The sequence below is a fragment of the Etheostoma cragini genome, chromosome 22, assembly GCF_013103735.1.
Source record: "Etheostoma cragini isolate CJK2018 chromosome 22, CSU_Ecrag_1.0, whole genome shotgun sequence".
Taxonomy (NCBI): domain Eukaryota; kingdom Metazoa; phylum Chordata; class Actinopteri; order Perciformes; family Percidae; genus Etheostoma; species Etheostoma cragini.
This window is the reverse complement of record NC_048428.1, coordinates 18,559,372-18,582,916: the sequence shown is the minus strand read 5'-3', so window position 1 is coordinate 18,582,916 and position 23,545 is coordinate 18,559,372. Positions and strand designations below refer to the sequence as shown.

Below are 23,545 nucleotides of genomic sequence, written 5' to 3'. Positions count from 1 at the left end.
GCGGAAATGAAGAATTAGGCATAGGCTAGAGGAGAAATACAGTCAAAATGTTCCTGGGTTGTAGTTCTCATGTTTGGCCGCTAGGTGGCACTTACCATTGGTGAACAACGGCTCTGGAAGTTTACGGAAGAAGGACTTTAGTAAACTGCTGATCACATTCAGGTCCCTCCATTTCTGTAAAACATAGTGTATGATGGGTAGCTAAAAGTGGATGATTTAAGGCTCACAAGAATACATCTCATCCACTATCAGGGTGCTGTCACTCTGAATACTGCACCCATCTAACTTTATTGTTATTTGACAATCTAGAAATGCAAGAATGTGCGTTGGCTTTCACTTACTGTTGCTCAAGATGCAACAAATATACATAATTATAGAAAGTACTTTAATTTATTTGGACGTATTCAGTGTGGAAGCTAGTTCTGTGTGCACACATACTGTAGATAAAAATGCAGCTTTGAAAATATTTAATAAGTTGCATCCATTCCTATTTGTCCCAAACACATTAAGGACAGCACTGGAGAATATGAGACTCCAAGGCTGAGTTTAATTAAAGCAACATCTATTGATGAAGTGCCACTCACATCATCCTGGATATCGATATCATTCATGCCCTTGTTATTGAGCTCCTCCTGCATGTGGGAGATCGCGGCGTTGTTTCCTGGGACTCTGTAGATGCCTGTGTACTCCAACCCCCTCTCTTCCACCAGCTTACAACAGACCTCCACAATCAGAGGCACAAACTAGAATACAGAAAAATTTAGAAAGTGTTTAGCTCACTGGATAGTATGTTATTACCGTGAGGAGAAAAGGTGTGTTCAAGAGCAAAAACAGATGAACTGCAAAACAGTGACAAACATAAAAACCCTGAAATGCTTAGAATAAATCAAAGAAGAAAAAAGAAAAAACGTGACTACGTTTTTTTATTTTTTTTTCTCCACAAATGTATTCATTACTTTTAATGTATTCATTTACTTTTTCCTGCATGAACTAAAACAATGCTTAATTTATTACAAATCAAATCAGTACAGACCTTGTTGTTCTGTGCAGGAGGACAGTCATCCAGCCTTACACCAAACGTGACTCCAGGAGATGGCTTCCTCTCAAAAGGTTTCCTCATCAGCCCCGGGATACCCTTCCTCCATGTCCCTTTGTCTTTGGGAGGGCTGGTGTCATCTGCAAGCCCAGCGCAACACCCAGAACATAAGTATGCATGAGTATGGCATATTTACCTTTCTTAGTTTAATTTATAACGCTAACACAAAATGTAAACGACATAAAAGGGTTGTTTCTCTTCCTACCTTTGTGCATGTTCTTCCTCTCCTGCTCTGCTTTAGGTGTGAGCGGACTTGTTGCTTTGGTCTCTCCTTTACCTCCCCGCAATGTCTGTCTGATGCTTAGCGACTGGCGTGAGGGTTTGGGCGAATGCTCCGTCTTGCTTCCCGTCGGGCTAGTTAAAAAAATCAACAAAATGAGCTGAAGTGAGCATTGCAATTAGAGCTAATTTATCCAGCACTGTTTGAAAAGCTCCCTCTTCTCTCTGCCTAATCTCCTTTCCCACCTCACCTCATCAAGGTGTTGTACTCTTTGATCTTTCTGCTGATAAGGTCATGGCTGGTGAAGGCCGCGTTCTAAAAAAAGAAAGAAAAAGGAAGGAAGGAAAGGGGAGCAAAGCAAAAAGACAGAGGACACAATAGGTGATAGTTAAGGGATCAGGTGCAAGTCTTTATATAACCTGCTGCTATCAAGTGTCATAGTAAGGACAGTGTGGTAAGGTTCTAAAGAGAAAGGAAAGACGGGCTTACATTTCTAAAGGGAGGAGACCTGCCTATTTTAGGACACAGCGGAGAAGAGAGCAAGAAATATCCAATATACAGTATATATACTGATTATATGCTCAGTGACGTTGTTAAAGAACTTATTGTGAATGTCACTGTCAAAAGTAGTGTATCCAATGAACCACAACAATAGGCTTCATGCAAAAACATTTTCTTTTGATATGAGTCAGATCCACTAAATGCTTTTAACTGGACAAACTTGTTGTAAAACGCACGTTTTTAACCTGATAAGTGCCATCTGTTCATGAGGAGGGGCTCGTATGTGAGATTTGATCATTTGTAGGGTTGCAACTAACAATTCTTTTCAGTATCAATGAATCTGCCAATTACATTCAAATAAAGGTCTCGAAAATGTCGGAAAATAGTGAAACAAGCTGAACACAAGTTTCTAATCTGACTGACCCAACTATTTTGTCCAAAACCAAAAGATATTTAGTTCACTATCATGTAACAAAAACCCCAGCAAATATTCACATTAGAGAAGCTGAATTATCCACAAAACTGTTTGCATAATCAACACCCCTTAAATTGCCATATAAGGCATACTTTGGGCAAGTTTCATTCATATAAAACAAGAATTTCAAACCACAGAGCTTTAGGTGCCACTGTTGGAAATCAGAAGCTCACTACATAACAAATTTGACAATTTCAGTAGCTGTATTAAGGGACCACAAACAATTAGCAAAGTGAATAAAAGTGGGCCATGGCTAAAACTTGATCTATACCCTATGCAGTGTTGTGAAAGATGTGAGATGGACGTGACAGTCATTGTAGGGCAATAGGATAATTATACAGTAGGGGATGTTAAGAGTGATGAGAAGATGTTCACCTGGACAACGCCCTACATAGAAAAAAAAAGTTAAAGATGCTTCTGAACCGCTCAGTAAATTGTCCAATGTTTTGTGCCTCCTGCGTAGAAACAGTTTGAATGCATGACTCTCACCTCCTCATCCAGGTTGCTGTTCTCCTGGATGACTCTGATCCAGGCCAGCATGTCCTCTCTGTCCTCAGCCTGGAACAGGTACTCACAGTCCGACGTGGTCAGCCGGAGCACGTTCTTGCGCTTTGTGTCGCTGTACGAGATGTCAATCAGACAGGCCTTGATGCTGATTGGCAGAGGCTCGTCTACTGCTTGGTAGTTGGCATGAGCCTGCCCCTCCTTTTTGTCCTTATACAGGTAGAGGTAGTGGCCTCTCAACACGGCGTACATCTGTTTCCACGGGCGCATACCTCCTCCGACACGCTGCAGAAATACGTCATGAGAAGGAAACGAGTTTCACAAAGTGTGATGGAGGTAATTTAACTATAATCTGTAAAATATTCCGTTGTTGGCATGTGAGACCTCATCCAAGGAGGTCAAAGGCAGCTATGAGTTCAAACTGGACCAACAGGTGAAACGTACAGTACAGCATAAAAGAGTCAGATAAAGATATACTCTGGAAAAAAAGCAGCCCTCTTGTTTATAAGCCAAGTCATACAGTAGGTCAGGTCATGCTCAACAATGTGTTTTATATGTCGGTGTATGAGTTTTTTGTTGCAATGGCTTAATATGTAGAGCCGGTCCACACCTTGCCCTTGTCTGTGTTCAGCTGCTTGAAATGCAGCAAACCCTCCTTGGTGGCGTCACAGAAGACGTCGGATGAAGAATCCCTTCTGGACCCTGAATCTTCAGATGACCTGTCCACCGCCTGTGATAAATTAAGAAACAACATGAAAGGCAAGAAAACACCTGTAAGATTGAAGTGCTTCGTTACAGACATTCAAATATGGAGAAAGAGGGATGTTTGTGACCAAAATCTTTTCACAAACATCAAGTCGTCGGGCCGTACCGGCCAACTCTCAACTTTTAAGGATTAAAGGTTGACATAAACAAAGAGAAACCGTAAATAAACAGAAATAATCTTTCCATTAATTATTTACCAGTGACGCCTACTGTGGCTTTTAAAGCCATCCCTATTTTCCATAATACATTCACATTTCACTGGGAGAAGTGTTATCTTCTGGGTGTGGACTAATGATCTGATAAACTTTCAAGCAGGAAATGCAGTTAAACCAGTCATGAAGAAACTAATGCTTGATAAAAAATAAAAAATAAAAAATAAAAAAAGGGATTTCACTCACCTTCCTAAGAATCTTTAGACCAGGTATTAAGGACCTCCTAAATGAAAGAGAAGAGGGAATTGTATAAGTAATTTGAAAGGTGTTTTCCCATCAAAATGTTTGGGTATTGGACATGCATTGTTAGCATGTTTTTTTCCGCCAATCAATCCCATTACGCTATTTGTGATGTGATGTACAACTTACCCTCCGCTCTCTTCCCGGTAGTTATCCAGGCCTTCATCATATGACTTGGACCGCTCGGTTTTAGTACCAGAATCTGACTCAATAATTGTGAGACGGAGAGAATCTATTAAGAGAGGGTTAAATTATAATTATGGTGATCTGTTATTGTTCTTAACCTGTACTACTGGCAAGTGCAGCAATTGTCATAGGCCTAACTTTGCTGTTTTGGCATGAACATACCTTGGTCATGGGACAGCTGGCGTCGAAGGAAAGGGGACGGCGAGGTGGGGCTTGGTGGGATGGTTGAGATGAGGGGCGTTCCAGATATAACAGCACAGGCAGGAATGTGTGCGCTGTCCTGGTCAGTACTGGGACTGGATGGTTCATCTGAAAAAAGAGAGAGAGGAATTTAGCTACACAAACAGTGATTGTCCAATTGTAGCTTGGCATAGTTTACTTGGCATTAAAATAGTTGGAATGGTGGTGTCTTTTTTATAATCTCTTGAAAACCAAAGACACAAGCGCAGCAGTGTTAGAAATGAATTAAACTGTGTTCATCTGCTTAAACATGAGCTGCAACTGCATATTGGGCTAGCTAGCTTCCCACAGTCCCAGCAGATGTTACCAAACGATACTTCCGAAGCCACTGACACATTATTAGTTAGCTAACTGCATTAAACTTATCTGGACATTACCCGAAGGAGCTGTATGTGGGAACGCAAATGGCAGTTGGACCGGACAATAAACAGATATTTTGCTGCCAGCTCCCAGTACAGTTCTTTGTAATGCCAGATGGAGACTATGTGTGAAAACAGATGTTCCTCCGATACTGCCTAAAACGCCGGTATCGGTATCAGGGAGTACTTGAGTTAATACACGATCCGATACCACGTAATAAAGCCCTAAAGAGAATGCAATGTAAAGTAGTTTATTTATGTTCTTTTTCCATTATAACTGAATGTCAAACTGGATAAATAAAGAAAGTTCTGTGGTGTTCATTGTTTGTGTTTGTTCATGTTTCACAAAGCGTTTAACCTGAGTCAGACCGACAACAAAGATAGAAATCCTATCACATCCATACAGGGATAGTAAAACACAGTTGTTATTACATAATAAAATATATGTAATAATATCGAATCAGTACTTGGTATCGGCTGATACGCTAGGTCAGGTATCAGAATCGGTATCGGGAAGCAAAAAATGGTATCGGACCATGTGTGCAGGTCATTAGCCACAAAATTCATATTGAGCAAAATTAAACAAGAAGGGTCATTTACACAAAAAATGGTAACGGAAATGTTTAATTGAGGCGATGACGAGATTCTGGAACCTCTGTTGGTACAGATTCAAGGAACGGCAAGATATGTAGTTGTTTATGACCAAATGTAATCTTCAACAGGAAATACATTGTAAATTCAATCATCCAAAAACAAAGTCTAGTTCGTCTCGACTATCTCCACTTGAACAAAACTTTCAGCAGATAGTAAGAGGATGCTGTGACAAGGCCGCATGGGGCTAAAGCAGAGTGATGCAGACAGAGACGCAGTCAGCCAGTAGATAGGTTTTCTGTTCCGATAAGCAGGTACACGCCTTTCCTTTTAAACACACACAGACACACACAGGGTAGTCAGCTAACATTACATCATTACAGACACAGCCGTGTAATAACGTCTGATATGCAATATCAACAAGATGGCAAGCCCTAAAAACAAATGAAGAGACTTGTACAATGAATCATATCTGTGACTGTGGTGATGCAGGAAGGACGGTAAAACCTAATGTGGCACTACTAACATTAACACTCTTTTTTTTAATTAAGTAGAGCACTTCATATGCTACTTAACTTCCTGAAACCACATTAAACTTCAACAAAAAAAATACCATTACAAGTCAAAAAGAACGAGTAAAAAAGATCTAAATGATTAAATTGTGCCAATGCACTGATGCAATTATTTGTTGAGAGGTCATTGTAGATTCAATACCTCTCTCATTTCTTCTGTTAACTATGAAGCCGCAGAGAAGAGATGATAAGCTTTTTACACTTGCTTGTTACTGGATTTTTTAACGTTTGGACAGAGCCAAGCTAGCTGTTTCCCTCTGCTTCCAGTTGTTATGCTAAGCTATGCTAAGCAGGCTGCTGGCTGAAGCTATAATTTTAGAGTACTACAGACATGATGTAGTCAATCCACTCAGCAGTCAATCCACTCAGCAGAAAAATGTCTAAGATCTTCAGAAATATGAAAACTTTAACGATCGTGCCTTAAAGGTTTGCCTTCCAGCACATCACATCACATCACATCACAGGTGTTAAACACAGAACACTGGGAAGTGCTAAAATCAAAATGTTATCTTATCTAGATCTAAATAGAGAACTAAAAAGCGAGAGCACAGGTGTGTCTGTGTAATGGAGGGAAAAGATAATATTATTAACCCCTGCAGGTTCTAGAGCACGAGGAAATACAAAGAGCTGCTGTCATTGGGTGCTGATGAGTCACCAATGATGACACAAACTGATGATGCAAAGTCGAGTTCAAGCTTTTCCAAATATACAGCTATAAGTTGGCAGAGATGTAAAAAGACTGCATGAGCATTGCAATATTATACAATTTAATTTTGTTTATTGGTCATCTGTGGTTTAAACACCACAATAAGTAAATATAGAGCCCATTTCCACTGTGATGCATTTGCTTTGCTATGAATGCATTCAGTTTCTCAGGAGAAACAAACACAAAAAAAAAATTAGGGGAGACATGACATTTTGCATGTAATTTAGCAGCACTAGTTGTGTTCTGTTCCCAGTGCAAAATGTTTGGCAGACACCTAATGTACAGCAGTTGTTCCACTTATTGTTTGGAACTGTACTATGATCAAATTGAAGCTGCAGGCATGCTGTTATTTCTCTCTTATGTCACAGTCCATTAGGACGATGTTCTTCGGTTTCTTATGCTGTTCAACACTGGGGGAAATATGAGACATTTCAGGGTGTATTCAGTTGGAGAGCAGCTCTCTCTGTCTGAATGGCATGGTTGCCTGCAGTACAACTTCATGCTGTCACGTAATCACACACCTGACTCGATGTCACCCTGAGTTCAAAATGTCGCAAGGAATCAGTTTATTTTAGCACTTAAATTCATTTATAACATCTTCTGCTGTGGCTTTAACTTGAGTAAAGTATGGCATACCCTAAATTACACTACCTTCATGACCCGGGACAAGTGGCAACGCACATAACTACATTAAGTTGTTTTTATATACTTAATCAAACACTATTCTAACAAGCAACACATTTCCTGACTACCATTATTTCTGATGATCCCCAGTATATTGATGGTGACATTAGGACACAAATGATGTCCTTGGGTGAAAAGCAAGTCCACAATGAACAGGCTTACACTTGATTTTCAATGCATTTTTCCAATTGCATTGCAACAATTCCTGAAACAGAAGGGAGCTTGGGGTCGTTTTTTACTCCATTGGAGAGAGGAACGTCTACTGTAGATTTTATCTACAAAACAGGGATATATTGAAAGTGTTTGCTCGCTATAACATTGGACAGAAATACCAGATAGGCCATCTTAAAATGTGACTTTTGAGCTGGGAGTACACCGTGAGCTATCAGTCCAATCCCACCAATTCCACCTTGAATGCAGAAAATAGAATACTGCATGTCTCCTCTAACTGCCTTTAACATAGTATAAACTTAGTAGACACCCTCTCCTTTGCAACTGCAGATGAGTTATTCTCTCTTGTGAATGCTAGAGCATTTAAAACCCCTTATAGAATTTCACAATGTAAATACTACCTAGCCTGTGAAAATAATGCACACTATTCATCTAGTGTATATAGAGACTGGATATCATTTTAGTTTTCTTTAACAAAATTAGCCAAACTTCAGTCTAAAGTTTCCTGATTTGCATCTACAGCATTTCCAAATTTAGATGAGCAAAATCAATATGTAAACACGATTAGGACCTGGCTAAGCATTTCATGCTAACTTTTGCTACTTGACGCTATAAACAAATGTTTGTCTGTTTTCAAAAAGTATCAAGATTTTAAAGCCCAGCCCTAACTGGATATGTCAGAACATGTATATAATATGTTGTGAATTCAGTAAATCATATTCACATTGGCTAAGAGTCTGACGAGCTGTCATGCATAAACATATATTCTCACTCACAGAAACACATGCTCTGTCATTTGTTCTACCCTGGCTATGCTGTCACTGCTGTTGCTACAGAAACAGGAAAAGTGTGAAAGGAAGGTGGTTTAGAGAGTAGTGCAGTCCTACCTATGAAGGGGATGGAATCCAGGGAGTCGTCCAAGTTGTTAGAGCCAGACTTTTGTCGTGTGTCTCCAAGCCTTCTTAGATGCATCTCCCTAAAGCTGTCATTAGATGTCCAGCACATAGCTCCATCTGCGGAGCCTGCCTTCACCAATGGTGGTGACTTGTGAGTCACTCCTCCCTGGTTCTCATTAACAGCTAGTACATAGGACGGAGGGCGAATGTGGGGAGGTCCCGAGTTTTTGTCCCTTCTTCGGACAACGACTGTTGCATCCAGTCCTTCTACGCCCTCTGCAAGGCCGCCATTAGAACGTACAAGGGCGCTGGTGGAACTGGAGATTTCTCTGATATTTGGCTTTTGGGTAACAGCTCCATTAGTGGTGGAGGGACCAGAAGAAGATGCAGCAACAACTACACTTTGAAGTTGTCTCTGCATTGCCAGTTTTGAGGAAGTACCAGAGCAAGAGGAGGACCTGGCTGCCAACCCAGCCTCAAACCTGCTCTCAATTTTCAGACTGTCAGCCCTGCCTCTGAGCTGCAGGTGCAGAGGGGAGGGGTAGCCCAGGTGGTTGCTCACGATGTTAGCTCTTTGGTCTTTAAGAGGGTCAATGGCTTTAGAAGAGCATAAGGCAGGTGAAGGGTCTGACATGGAGTTTTTTACAGGCAGACGTGATGGCCTCATTATGATACTGTCTGTCCTTGATGTTTGATCAAAATCCGTGGTACCTTTAGTAAACACAGGAGCAGAGTTAGATAATCCACTTTCTCGCCCTCCTTCCTCCTGTCCAGAGAGACTTCTGTTCAGATGAGGTAAAGCTCTTAGGCTTGTTCCCTGCCTGCTAGCTCTGGCTTCTTCTCCCCGACACAGCAGCAGCCTGTCCTCCAGCACCACGTTATCTCCAAAGACAGCCAACCCACCTGGTTCTCCAGGCTGCTGCCCCAGGTAGTCACAAGACCGCGCCCGAGGTTTGGGGAATCCTGTAGGGGTGGAAAAAGGCAGAGCATCCTCGGAAGCACTCCGAGGCCAATTCCTGATTGGTATTGTCCTCTCTGCTCCACCTCCCAGCCTCTCCTGGGAGAAGCTACGTATTGGAGTCACTGCAGTGCCCTGCTTACTTGCATCCACCCAACGGTCATTGGAGGTGCTTCTCTGTCTGACCTGGGAGCCCAGCGTCCCTCTCTGACTAGTGCTAGGAGCAGCCGGTGCACGTTGCTGGGTGTAAGTGGAGCTGGAATTTGCAGCCGCACGCAAACTGTCCAAGCGCTCCTGGATGGTTCGGCAGCCATACGTGTGTAGCCTCTTGGCATCTATGTAGTCCTTATAGGTGGTGTAGTTTTTCCAGTCAATGTTCTGGTGTGGAGAGGTGGAGGGGGCTGTCGGAGAGGGCGAGTAGTGGTTGGCACTGGGTGAGATGGCAGTGGAGAACGTGTCCGGTGAGGCAGCGGTGGCCCGTGCAGATGGCAATAACGTGTCAGGATAGATTGGACCAGGTCTTGAGGAAGGAGAGTAGACTGGACTTTCTGTGGGACGGGAAGAGGGGTACTCCAACTGTGCACCCCCAGGTACTGAGGGAATAAGGGGTCTTGGTCTAGCGGAGCCAGAATCTGCTGAAGGACTGTATCGGTTTTCCTCTGTCCTGTGGCTGGGTCCGGCCCGAGCCACCCAGGGCCCCCTATCAACTGGATCAGGAGGCATAGCCACTGTTCTCACATTCTCATTACAGACACACACCACTGTCAGAGACTTTGACGCTTGCTGGGGTGGAGGAGATGGCGGAACAGGGATTTCAACGCGATAGCTCTTTTCCGTGGCCCCCCCTCTTCTTCCTGGTTCCTGAGCCGGCCCTCGGGGGGTCTTACTGACTGTGGCAGGCTCTGATGTCTGAGCCATGCCCACAGCCTTAACTTCTATCCGAGGGTAGCATATGGGAGGGGGCTCAGGGATGTTCTGGGCATTTCCGCTGTAAGCATCATTTCCTTTGAGGTATGCATCTTGGGAATAGGCCTGCAAGAGATTATAGGACATCACGTCACTTTGGTTGCTGATAGGTTAGAAAGCTAAACCCTGGGAGAACACCACACCCAACCAGGGACAGGATACATTAGACTTCCCTTAAAGACGTGAGTATTGTTGACCTGCTTGTAAAACGATTCTGAATTTAAAACAATTGCAAATCCTAGAATATGAAGAGTGACCTGGTTAGTAGATCTGGACAATGACTTTACTGTCATATCTCACCTATGACTTTATCTGACTTTGCTACTACAGCGTCAGTAATACTTTTTTGATTTTAACATACCTCAACTACAACATGGCAAATTTGTTGCTTAAATTTTTAAAGTGTTGAAAAAATGGCAATTCACTTGTGTCCTTATTGACAAGAGTCCCAGCGTGAGCTGATGAGATTATCAGCAAGACAAACACTGTCCCTGCATTCTCTCAAGGGAACTGTAAGTGAGAGATAGACAGCTGGATTCAGGCCAACAATAAAGCAACGGCATGCTAAATGTAGACACAGCGCTCCAATACTAATTCTCCAAATCAAACACACTCAGTTACAGTTTCTCAATCTTTTCCTAGGAGACAGCAAACAAATGTTAAAGCATGTCACAGTACAAATTAACTGCCCTGAGAAGTACCAGATGTGAAAGAGTGGGAAAATAGGGATAGCCAGAAAGGCAAATAAGAAGAGAAAGAAGGCTGGAAAGTCCAGAATAAACCCGTGGAGCCAGGAGTGGGGATTAAGCTGGCAGAGGGTTACCCACCTTTGGTACTGGAGAGTGTGCCCTGAGGCATGAGGAGAGGATGAACGGGGGACGCCTCTGTCTGCCGTTGGCCGTTAACGCTACTTCTGTCAGCATGGCTCCACAACTCTACTGTAATTGTAGCAACTAGGGTACTTTCCTTGATTAAAACTAAACACCTAAACATGGCTAGTTGTAACCCTGCGAATACTCCAGTGAATGACGAATGGCTTTGGACAAAACTCCTGGTTGCAAATTAAACACACTATATTTCCTCAACCCTTCAGCGCACAAGCAAGTGAGAAAATGAAAGGGAGAGAGTTGTGGTGTTGGACTTTAATCAATAGAACTCTACCTGGGGTGTCAGGTTACAACTGTACTAACGGCAACAGCAGCAGCAGTAAGTCTGTTGCTTGGTTCCACCCTCTGGATCTGACTAAGTCAGACAGTTAAATAGAAACCAATTTCCTCAGTACGGAAAGTCCAGGTCAAAATGTTTGTGGTCTGCTGACATTTTTATCTGTACACACATCTTTCTCTTAACCTGCTATTCAGGAAAATACCAAAAACATTACCAGTAACTTAAAAAGTATTTTGGGTTTTAGGGGTTTGCCAGCTTCTACATGTGCACATATTAGCTCTAAATGTCGTGCCACATGGCATAAGAGCTGTGAATCATCAAGAAAGAGAACATTAAAAGGAAAGTTTTTAGTTAGTATAGTTTCCTGGCTTACCAGAGCAGTGATATCCCTGGAAAACTGCAGTCCACAGGTTAGAGAAGGGCAAGCAGAAAGAAAATAGGGAATAAAGAGAAGTACACAAGTGAGCATAGAGAAATGAGAGGTACAACGCCATCGATAGAGGTGAGACAAACAACTTCTACGACTTCAGCACAGGCTTAAAATAAACTCGCTGAGCAGAGGCATCATAGTCGGAGTGGAAAAAGAAGAAAGATGAATCGATGGGAACTTCAGCAGTGTTGGTGTCCTTCTGAGACCTGAATTTATTCTGAGTTGCTCTTCCTCCCCATTAATTTCTCCTCTTGCCCCACATATTCCTCCACTCACAACACAGCTGCAGTCTAAATACATTGGCCAATGTTTTCTGCTGGCTCATTCTCTCTCTCTGAACATACTCAGCATTTCTTTCCTTTGCTCTGTCACTCTCACCTGCTCACTGTGGCACCTCCCCTCCCTGCCTCTGGTTTATCAGTGGCTCTTGCACTACAATCACACTCTACTAGCCTCTTTCATCCTCTCGTTCATCTGTTAGACGCTGCTCTATCTATCATGTTCACTTTTGGATGAGCATTACGCTTGCCTGATCTGCACTGGCTTCCTTTCCTCCCTCACTCATGTAAACAGTGAGCTGAGAAGAGTCAGCTGACTGTAGCTGCACTCCCTCTGGTAGTTAGTGGGTTCAATGTTCCAAAACAGACAAACACGAACGCATTTAAAAACACACACATAGATGCCTCTACAGACACCACCATGTGCATCCTCCATTCATCCTTGAAACAGCACATTATTTTGTCTCATTGTATGAACAAGATAAAAAGGCCATATTGCGCAACATTTAGGGTTGTATTGATGAGGACTACGTATGTAGTCAGACATTTCAAAGAAATGACTTGATTGTGATTCACCCGAGAACTAAATCATTTACATTAACATATAAACAGAAACATTTGCCAGTGTCACACATCTTGTATTCTACTATATTTCATTTGACAGGGAGTCAGAGCTAATAGCTTCATTAGAAACCCTCAGTCTTGTGAGTGCTCAGACTCATTCCAAAACGCCAAAAGCAAGTTTCTGTGGCTTTGTTTGAGCTGTGGCCAAGCTAACAAACTATTTGTAGAATTTAGCAAGACTGGGATTGGATTCAGTTCTCTGCTCCAACAGAGAATTTCCCAGAGATAAACAACGTGTGGCAACTGTTTTGACGTGGCCTGGCGCTGGTTAATTGTTTGTGTGGCTCTGAACCCTGACTGATGGCGTGGGCTGGCTGTTTGCATCGCTGAGCTCATCGGCGTGGTGGGTAGAGGGAGTGTGGATATACAGTATATATATATATATATATATACAATATACACACACACACACACAGTGGCTTGCATAAGTTTACACACCCATGCTAAAGTTGATTAAAAAAGGTAAAAAAGATAACACTATGCATGGTGAAGGGTATGTGATGATATGGTTAGTTTAATTCCAAAGGCCAAGGCAACTTTGTCAGGATGCATAGTATCCTGATGCATAGAGTCTAAGTACTCACAAGGCACTGTGTGTGTGTGTGTGTGTGTGTGTGTGTGTGTGTGTTTGTGTGTGTGTGTGTATATATATATATATATATATATATATAAAAAAATCAACCAGACATGAGACGATTAATGTCATGATGGCAGGTTCAGCAGGTGGTTGGAAAGCATGTGTCCCTAAATAAATTTTCATCCACTCTTTACCACAGTCCCGTCTGGTAATCTGAGTCCAATGAAATATCAATGTTTTAATCAAGCTTGCATCCAAAAGAAGCTTATCAGTTAAAGTATGGAAAGCTTGTTGACACCTTGTCTCCATTTCATCTAGGAGTCAGACATGAGTCTAATGTAAGTCAGAGGGGAATATCGCTTCACTGAAGGTTTTCTGGGCTACGTGTGAAGGAGTAGTTTCACATTTTAGAAAAAGATAAATATCAATCTCATGTCTGTGCTTTAAAGGTCCTATGACATGCTGTATTTTGGATGCTTTTTTTAGGCCTCAGTGGTTCCCTAATATTGTATCTGAAGTCTCTTTCAGCCTTAAAATTCAGCCTTGGTGCAGGATTACAGCCACTGCAAGCCAGTCCCACAATGAGCTTTCCTTAGGACGTGCCATTTCTGTGTCTGTAGCTTTAAATGCTATTGAGGAGGGAGGAGGGGGGGCAACGTGAAGAGTGGGGGTGTGGCGTGGACCAACTGCCATGCTTCGCTCGCTTGAAAGCCATGATGTCTCTTACTCGTGGGTGGGCCGAATTCTATGGGCGGGTAAAGCCAAGATAGGGGAGGTAACATTGCCCTTTATGACCTCATAAGGAGCAAGATTCCAGATCGGCTCAGCTGAGCTTTCATTTTCTCATAGTCGGAGCAGGATATCAAGGGCTTGGTTTACTTCTAGCCACTAGGCAGGCTGGGGGAACTCATATTAACGTTAAAAAACTTCATAAAGTGAAATTGTCATGCCATGGGACCTTTAATTATGGAGTTGGAGTCAGGACATGTTAAGCTTAGCATAGAGCTTGGAAACATGGGGACATAGTGTTTGTGCGCTAGGCGCATGGTTCAAAAGGGATTGTACATAGTGTTTTAATTAATTAATAGGTGTGTTTTGGGTGTAACATGCAATAAACCAATCATATTGTCATCTCCCATTCCCTTTAAAAGCCAGGCACGTTTGTACCTTGGCTCATTGCTATTATAATGGCGGATTTGCTGAGCAGGAAGGAGAGATTTTCAGGGGAAGAAACTGATCTGCTTGTGCGAGGAGATCATATTATAATACTATTTCACATTAAAATACATTTATTTTGAATCTTAGTTTGATAGTGTGCGCGCACTGTGCACAAGCCTAGGCACGTTTTACTAATGTGCTCTTAAAATAACAATGAAATGCTGCATTACTGACTTTAGACCAGGTTTTTTTGGTCAACGATCACTTTCTGCTGCCTCAACATAGCATGAGCATGATCGGCCTTTAACTAGCAAAGACACTTTGCATTATGCTGCACCAGGTGCAAGATAGGGCGCCTTATCAGACAATCTGTGCTATAGTCAAAGACCCAGTACAGTCTTACTGGGTGGATGGACAAATGGGTTTTCATGGAGAATTTGTATTTTAATTTCCAGTGCACATACTGGTTAAATTGACAAAATATAGCCCAGATAATCCCTTTATAGCCAGGTGGAAAAATACATTTTAATTCCAATTAGATTAGACTTAAACAACTTGATAAATGGCAGATAAATAAAACTACGTTTAGAAAATGCCACTGGTGTGATATAAAAAACTTCACATGAACACAATTCTTTTATGCATGTTTTCTTTTTTAGAAACCAAACAAAAAAGGATTTTTCACAATATGTACTGATTAATGAATGCTTACCAGCTGCAAAATGTCCTCATCTTTTGGCATCACACAGAGTTCCAGTGAGGCATCACTGATGGAGGCAAGGGTGTGCAGGACAAGAGATATTAGGAGTGAATGTGAGAGAAAAAGAGAGAGAGAGAAACTGTTTTAACACAGGGATCCAACAGTTAAAAGTTCTGGCACTTCTCAAGAGAATACGATTTATTTATTTTTTCACCTTTAATGGACAGGACAGCTATATGTGAAAAGGGTGTGGTGGAAAGACATGCAGGAATTCGTCACAGGTTGGACTCGAGCCCTGGACCTCTGCGTCCAGGCATCAACCTCTGTGTAAAAGTGTGCCTGCTCTACCAACTGAGCCAGTATAAGTTAAATTTATACTCAAGAGAATAAGTTTAACTTAGTTAGTTTAACTGCAGTTTAATGAAATGTAAATGAATGGTACACATGTGCATGTCAGTGATAAGGAAGCTATTCTTGCTAAAAAAGATAAAATGTGTTTCTCCTAGAAAGTTTAACAATGGCTCTGTCTCAATTTCTTTGTTGTTAATCCACAAACATGCAGGGCAGTGTTGGCAGTGAAGAGATTAGATGTCAACTCAGGCATCGTGATCTGAGTCAGATCTGAGTCACACACACACACACACACTCACACACACACACACAGATATACAGTATATATATATATATATATATACAGTGTATGTATAATATTTCCCTTAAAATAAACCATACAATTAAGTGTGGAATGGCGCATATCTTACCTGTTCTGGATCAAGGCTATGACTTGCGAGTATGTCTTCCCAATGATGCTCTCTCCATTCACCTTCACTATCCGGTCCCCTAGATAGAATTAGAGATATAAAAATAAATGTAAAACCTGCTCTTTACTGCTAACTGCAACATGACAAATATACTTTGCCTCACCACTTAGCCACTCAGAACCAATGATCTAATGATGTGGAAACCAGTCAATATGGTTATTGACTAAGAGGACAACTCTGGAATAGCTCTTTCCAACACAAACACACATTTGTGTTAAGAAGATCAAAAGCAGAATACCAATACTTGTTTTTTGAAGGCCCCTGTGTTAGGATCAATGTCCATTCAAGTTTTCTGAAGATGGCTGTCTTACAGGAAGAGAGGCGAGCTGAGTTTAAGACAGAAACTAGATAATTGTGGGAAAACACTGCACTCCCGTATCCCAAGAGAGGAGATTGAACAGATAAAAGCAGACAGTTTAGAGGGCTTGTCCAGGCTACTTAACGTTTCCTGTAATATAGAGTGATAATCTGGCAATAACACTGACAGAGCTCCAACTGTCACCTCTATTTCAGGGAAACTGAAAGGAGCTGAATCCCTTTTCACCAGAAGGGAGTTTGTACAAGCATTTTTATCGTTGCTGAAGTGATTCACGAATCAATATGAGACCAAACAAAGTGGGAGATGTAGAAAAAACAGAATCAGGAGAAGGCTGGAATAACAGTATGCATATTGCACTTTGTTCGACCTCCCATGAAGGAGGCATCTGTTATTTTGTAAGTCATATCTGTTTTGCCTGGCCGGTTACAAGGAAGTGGAATTACCTACAGTACAAATGTGAGGAAATCTTGGTATCAAGCGGCACTTTGAGGTTGCATGTGAGACACAGAGTTAATCATAAGATCAGCCAGTTATCAGAAGCAGTGCAATGATCTCCATAGAAACCGTGTGTGTGTGTGTGTGTGTGTGTGTGTGTGTGTGTGTGTGTGTGTGTGTGTGAGAGAGAGAGAGAGCGTGTGTACCTGTACAGAGTCCAGCTCCATGGGCAGGGCCTCCCTCCTTCACTTGCTTGACGAAAATGGTGTCCATTGGCTCCAGACGGTTGCGCTGTCTCCCTGGCAACAAGAGAGCACATGCACCGATGCGATTGGTCACACAGTGAGGAAGAGATGCAGCAACAGAATCAGAGAGAAATGGAAATTCAACTGCAGCAACATTGTGGCTTCAGTGCATGTTTTCTAGAGTTTTTCTACCTGTGTTATAAAACAGATATGGACACCGATTTTTTTCTCACTCGCCCAAACAATAAAATGTGAAGGATTAACTGGTTGTGAAGTAAAATAACCAGGTTGAATGTGAAGTTGAATATATGTTTTATCTAAATAAAACAGCTTACTTGTTAATGAAGGTGAAGAAATGAATTGATCATTTATCGTTAGTTAGTTGCTTTTTTAAGCAAGAATTACGCACGTTCCTGGTTAACAGCTACTCAGCTGTGAAGATTTGCTGCTTTTTTTTGTTTTGTGTGATAATAAATAAGAAATATTTTGGGTTTTGGATTGTTGGTCAGTCAAAACTAAATTTTCAAAGACATCATGCTGACATTTTAGACCAAAAGATTGAGTGATTATTGAGTAAATTGTCACCAGATTAATCAATAACAAAAGTGATTGTTAGAGGTAGCTCTTATGGTTATGTTGGAATACAATGTGTGTGGGAAGGATTCAACTTCTGGTAAAATGTGAAGCCCTTTTGACACGCAAAATTGTGGCGCTTGATTTAAAAACCAAGCATTGTGGCTCTTGTTCCTAATAGTGTCTCAATGATCTACTTTGACTTTAACTGTTAGCTATTGTTAACTGTTTAACACAAAAGCGTATGCCAAGTGAATACATGCAATTGTCAGAAAAAAGTGAAAAATACTCCACTTTTTTAAGCTCGAGGTGACATCGTCAAAACTCCCAAACCCAATGATATTCAACAAACCATACAATAAGTAAAAGAAAAGCAGTGTAATGATGGAACTCTGAAACATTCTAAAATTACTAATCAACAATCAAAATAGTGACTCGATTGACTCAAGATATTCCTGTATATCCCAAACACTGTGTCAGACTCTTCCTCTTGCTATTACATCCTGTCCTTTGATACATTTGTCCATTGACTCTATTCTGCTGCCCGAGGTGTTATGAGCAGCAGAACAGGACAATCAGGAAAGGTCAGAGTATGCTGATAAGGCTCCAAGCACACAGGCCACAAGGGAGTTTGGTTTAATATGAGGACAGCATGCTATGTCATGTGACGTGCACAGGGCAAGCAGATCAAATAAATCAAGCAAATCAAGATTTAATTTCTTTATAGATGCATGTATAATACATGTTTTTATAGCAATAATGTGCATGCAATAAAGAGATACTGACTGTTTGTACCTGTTTAAGACAGCAACATTGTCTTTCCCTGAGCCGTAAGCCTCAATCTCAGCTGACTCAGAGTTGAAAGGCTCTGAGAAAATGTATCCCAGAGCATCCCACTGTTCTTTCGTCAGGGAGCGCTGACTAAATGCTCTTTTCATGAACGCCCTGCTCCGAATTCACACAGCAGCTGATTCATGCATTTATAACTTTATTAATGTACTTTATTATAATGCAACCAGTGCTCTGTAGAGCCCTGAACAGCGGGATTGGACAGATGTTGGTTCAAAGTGTTGCTGAGAAACAACTTCAAAAGGTAAGGAGTTGTTTAATCATAAGTTTACTTAACTTGGTTCAGGAATCTGAAAGCCCCTTAGCCTTAAAATACTGACTATTGTTGGCTTGCATCTGTATGTTTTGAGGTTTCTGTTGGGAGGAAAAGTGCCAACGTTTCCAGTCTGAGGGGAGCTGTTGTAATGTAAGCATGTCACCTTAGAAGTCCTTCTGTGATGATGGCATTACAGGATGTTGAATGCATTTGCCAGTACACACTGCTGCCTCCCCCCTGTGGCTACAAATGTTACTGCAAACGATTTAAATATCCGATGTTTTTAATGTTCTGACTCAGAGATTAACTGTCTGACAACATCTAAGAGTATCAACATCAACAAATTGAGTTTTCTACTGATACTCTGGCCCTAAACCTTACAAAGACAACATAATCATCATCACTAAAACCTTTGCCAGAAAGATATTTTAGAAAGATATGATACCTCATAGCCAAAGTACCATTGTATTCCTAACCCGCTCCTTCACAGTGAAGTATTAAATACACTCAAGGTTTGACTGAGATGTTGACAACAGCTGCAGGCTTGCTTTTTATCCTGCAGAATGCAGTGCAGCACATACTCCTCTCTCTGTGTACTCTGCAAATTACCAATCCCCAGCCAATCTCACCGAGCTCCAACTCTGCAGCACAAATTGGATTTCTGGAAGTTTCCATACCACGCAGCTGGATGACCAGGATTACATGTGGAACTCTAAAGCTCTGGATATTTTTAATGCTCCCAACTGTCTTAGTGAAGCATAAACTACTGTGTGGATTAATGAAATACATCAGTATGCCTCAAAATTACTTTGGCTGTTCCAAAACACAGAATAAGAGTTGAGTAACGTGAGCTACTCTTGGGTGGTACTTGGGGCCAATGTTTTACTAGTGGACAAGGCTTACCTTGCCCACTAGTAAAACGTTGGCCTCAAGTACCATTTACATGTCACCACATCATTTTACACTCTGGTAAGCAGGCGCAGGCTTGAAGCAGAACCTAAAAAATTATTCAAATAACTACAGATATTTTGCTCTAATTGCAATAGGTGGCACGTGGTTGAAGTTTACCACATCAATACCATTTAGTACAGCATTATGTAAACAGAAAACGTTGTAAACTGTGAAAACAGTAATTTCGTATGGTATTTTTAGTCTGTTTTAGGTACTTATTTAGGAAATCTTTTCCCATTTGCCATCTAAAAGAATAAACAAGTGTTTATGGGTCTAATTTAGCAAGCTACAACTAATCCTTACTAAAGTTGTCCATTGTAAACAACCCTCATTTTTGTTAGAAGTAACCCTGCAACTAATGATTTTGGTTCCTAGCGATTATCTGAAATTCATTTTCTCAATTTATTTACTAACTATTTGTCTAGGAAAAGTCATAAAACACATACATTTCCCAAAAACCAAGGTGAGGTTCTCCAATAGCTTGTTCTATCTGACCAACAGTCCAAATCCGAAATACATTATTAAGCGTAGCATCAAATTGAGAAGCTTGAACCAGCAATTGATTGGCACTTGAAAAATAATACACCATTTATCACAATAGTTTAGAAAATCTGCACAAAAAAAAAAAATCTGATCATTTTACACCATTAATCAAAAATGATCTAAAGACCAATATGGATATCCGCAATTTCGCAAAATGCAATGATGACACAACTTTGTCTAATTCCAGAATTTGAAATTTGAGATAGCTTCTTTTGGTGTTCTGGAAAACCTTTTACTTGACAGAAAAATCTGTCTATGTGAGCCACAACTCACATTTGAGATATTTATATTAGGCAAAGAAATGTCATTCCTTTTCCTTACTATAAGTTTTATAAAACCCTATCTGATCCAATCTAGCAGGGCACATTCAACTGGCTGGATGTCAGCGCTGCTCTCTGGCATCTACAAGCTCTGGTTTGGCTGTCGTCCCTGGCTGCACAGCTGGGCCCGGTTGTGTGGGCCAGCTCCCCCGTTGTTTTGGGTTAGATAATGTTATTCTACAGAGGGCTGGGCACGCTGCCCGGCCACTGCATTAGCTCTGGCGTAATACCTCTCCCTCAAACTTGCTGCTCTTTACCATTAGTGCCACTCTCATATTTGCAAACACAACACACAAATAAAACAAGTATACACAAATATGCAAAAACCTATGCAGATGTGTTGCTTGTTCTTAGCTCTGACACTGAAAGGAAGAGGTGGTTTTCTTCAACTTCCCCCAAACACTTTAAACAGTAAAAAGGAAGAGGACTGTGTATGTGTTTAGATGGCTATCTGTGTCGGGTCTCTTCTAGCAGAAAAATATGAAAATGGGAGACACTCAATCCTGGCACAGTATCCCCAATAGTGTGGGAAGGTCAAAGCGCAAGAACACTTAACATAAATCCATAAACCCCAGCTCCCTTCAAAAGAACAGCGTGTTTCCTTGTCAAACTCCTGCTCAAAGAAACTGGATTGCGTTAAGACAGCAGATGAAGCCATCGTGAAAATAAATACTGTAATTCGGTCTTTCTTTCTCCCATTCCCATGAAGAAACACTCTGTGCAGTTCACACACAAACTACTCCAAACACAACTCTACTTTGAAAGCTTAGACTACACTAAGACACCTGCGTAACCCTCTTCTGACCTCCCCCTACAATACGTAACAAACCTACATCCTTACAAACTGTTTCAATAGACCTTGTCAGATGGCAAAACGACTTGTAGGTGCCAGTCTCAGATGGACAGGTCTTATTTCACTAATCGCTGCACTTTGTAAATAGCCACAGCTCTATGTCAGACATCTCAACACACTCTGAGGGAGGACATGTCAATACACCTTAAAGCCACTGTCATCACATCACAGACACTGTCAAGTCAGCAGTTTGTCTTTACGTGTAAGGAACTACAAGTATGTAGACTTTAGTTAAATAGCACGTTTCTTAATAGTAGTTACACAAAGAAAATTAGGAATATAACCACACGGTGTGTTTTTGAGGCCCACTATTTAAATTTAGAGTGGCTATTTAAAATAAATCTGATAACAATACATAAATACATAATATAAACAAACTATTTTGATGACAATCGATCAATACATTTGCTTACTAACTAGTTCCTAGCAAGATAAATTGAGCATTAAAAACGTTATTAATGAATTAGCAAACTGCAGCTTGACAAAAAAACAACTTAACGTCCACTTATTAGCCGTTTCCTGTATTCCCAAATGTTATCTCAGCTTACACGTAGACAGCTTAGTTGTCACCACATGGCCCAAGTATGTAACTTCCCTTCGTATTTCAGGCCAAAGACCATCTTTAAAAACAGACAACTTAGCTATTTCCATGACACCTGAGCAAAGTTTATTGGCTGAGGAAGAAATGTGGTTGAAAGCTCTGTTGAAAAGCTAGTTAGTGGAACTTAAGTTACACCTTTTTTTCAAACTTTTTCTAAATGACCACAAACTTAACTTTGGCATTTCTGTATTTGAAATGTGTGTGATATAAACTATAAATTAACTATTGGCTACTATAGACACCCCGACCAACAGATCTGTAATGACACCCATAGGGTTAAATCCTTGCACTTTCATGAATGTAGCATTCCTGACAGCACTGCTACATAACACAGATTCTCTCACACACACACACACACACACACAAACAGACAGACAGGAAGGTGGTGCAGTACTTTCCATCACTTTTGTGCTAGGAAGTCCAAACACTAAAAATCCACCAAGGGGAAAGAGGATATGTATTGACCACACAGCAAAAAGATTTGATTCAGTGTTTTGTTTTCTTTCTGTAAAATAAGCCAAACTATCCCCCAAGGAAGTTGAAGTTCAACTGACAGGGAAGAAGTGACAAACATCTGGAAACAGATGGGGTGATTTTAGCCTAAAATACTGTCTGAAATTTGTGAAATGAGCCAGCTGGCCATGAATGTGGAGGGTGGTGTCTGTTTTCTAACCTTTCCAAAACACAAAACACAAAAGCAAAAATTAAAGGAATGGATTAAACTGTGATTATTTGCTCAAATGTCAGCTGCACCACATGTTCAGCTAACATGTTTACTACCCAGTGTACAGTAGCGCTGACTGCATTAGTTTGCGGAGTTACAGGTTAAAAAGCTTCATTCACAAAGGCCCATTCACTCTGTAGTAAACCTTACAGAGTTGAGGCTCTGGTTATAGGATTTGACTATGTTACCCTCCAGCAACCCCAGCCACTGCTACCTGAGTTAGCATTGTGTTTGCACATCGGCTAGTCCTCATCTTGAAAGCCTTTTCTATTATAATCCTTAAAAGTGAAATCATACTACAGTGGCTTGCACAAGTTTATACACCCATGCTAAAGTTGATTAAAAAGAGGAATAAATAATCATCTTAATGCCTTTATTCCAAAAAGTTTGGAAAATCCAACCTTTTTAAGGACACCAATTTTCTTTGTGAATGAATACTGTATTGCAAATAAATAAATGTTCTTCCTTTAAATACAGGGGGCATAAGTATACACACCCCTATGTTAAATTCCCATAGAGGCAAGCAGATTTTTATTTTTGAAGGCCAGTTACTTCATGGATCCAGGATACTATGCATCCTGATAAAGTTCCCTTGGCCTTTGGAATTAAACTAAGCTCACATCATCACGTACCCTTCACCATACCTAGAGATTGACATGGTGTTATTTCAGTTAGCTTAATAGCTGGTTTGAGCTGCAGTGAGAGATGATCTTATGGAAATTTCCCCATGCATATCTCTATGTATGGTGAAGAGTATGTGAGGATGGGGGGGGGGGGGG

The 23,545-nt window shown here is 41.1% G+C and overlaps 1 protein-coding gene across 6 annotated transcripts in view; it reads right to left on the bottom strand.

The window, feature by feature from the left end:
• Positions 1–23,545, bottom strand: part of LOC117937507 (rho GTPase-activating protein 21) — an 87,819-nt gene that overhangs the window by 7,987 nt on the left and 56,287 nt on the right. For 3 of the 6 annotated variants that reach the window (XM_034861499.1, XM_034861498.1, XM_034861495.1), the window contains 15 exons: positions 17,058–17,150; positions 16,038–16,116; positions 15,289–15,343; positions 11,883–11,906; positions 8,410–10,408; positions 4,362–4,508; positions 4,143–4,245; positions 3,960–3,996; positions 3,407–3,526; positions 2,782–3,081; positions 1,567–1,631; positions 1,302–1,450; positions 1,034–1,176; positions 585–743; positions 96–174 (listed from right to left, as the gene is read on the bottom strand). In XM_034861499.1, coding sequence (XP_034717390.1) covers positions 96–174; positions 585–743; positions 1,034–1,176; positions 1,302–1,450; positions 1,567–1,631; positions 2,782–3,081; positions 3,407–3,526; positions 3,960–3,996; positions 4,143–4,245; positions 4,362–4,508; positions 8,410–10,408; positions 11,883–11,906; positions 15,289–15,343; positions 16,038–16,116; positions 17,058–17,150 — 3,552 coding nt within the window. Of the gene's footprint in view, positions 1–95; positions 175–584; positions 744–1,033; positions 1,177–1,301; positions 1,451–1,566; positions 1,632–2,781; positions 3,082–3,406; positions 3,527–3,959; positions 3,997–4,142; positions 4,246–4,361; positions 4,509–8,409; positions 10,409–11,169; positions 11,822–11,882; positions 11,907–15,288; positions 15,344–16,037; positions 16,117–17,057; positions 17,151–23,545 lie in introns of those variants that run through there. The other 3 variants (XM_034861497.1, XM_034861496.1, XM_034861500.1) reach the window with 3 other exon arrangements.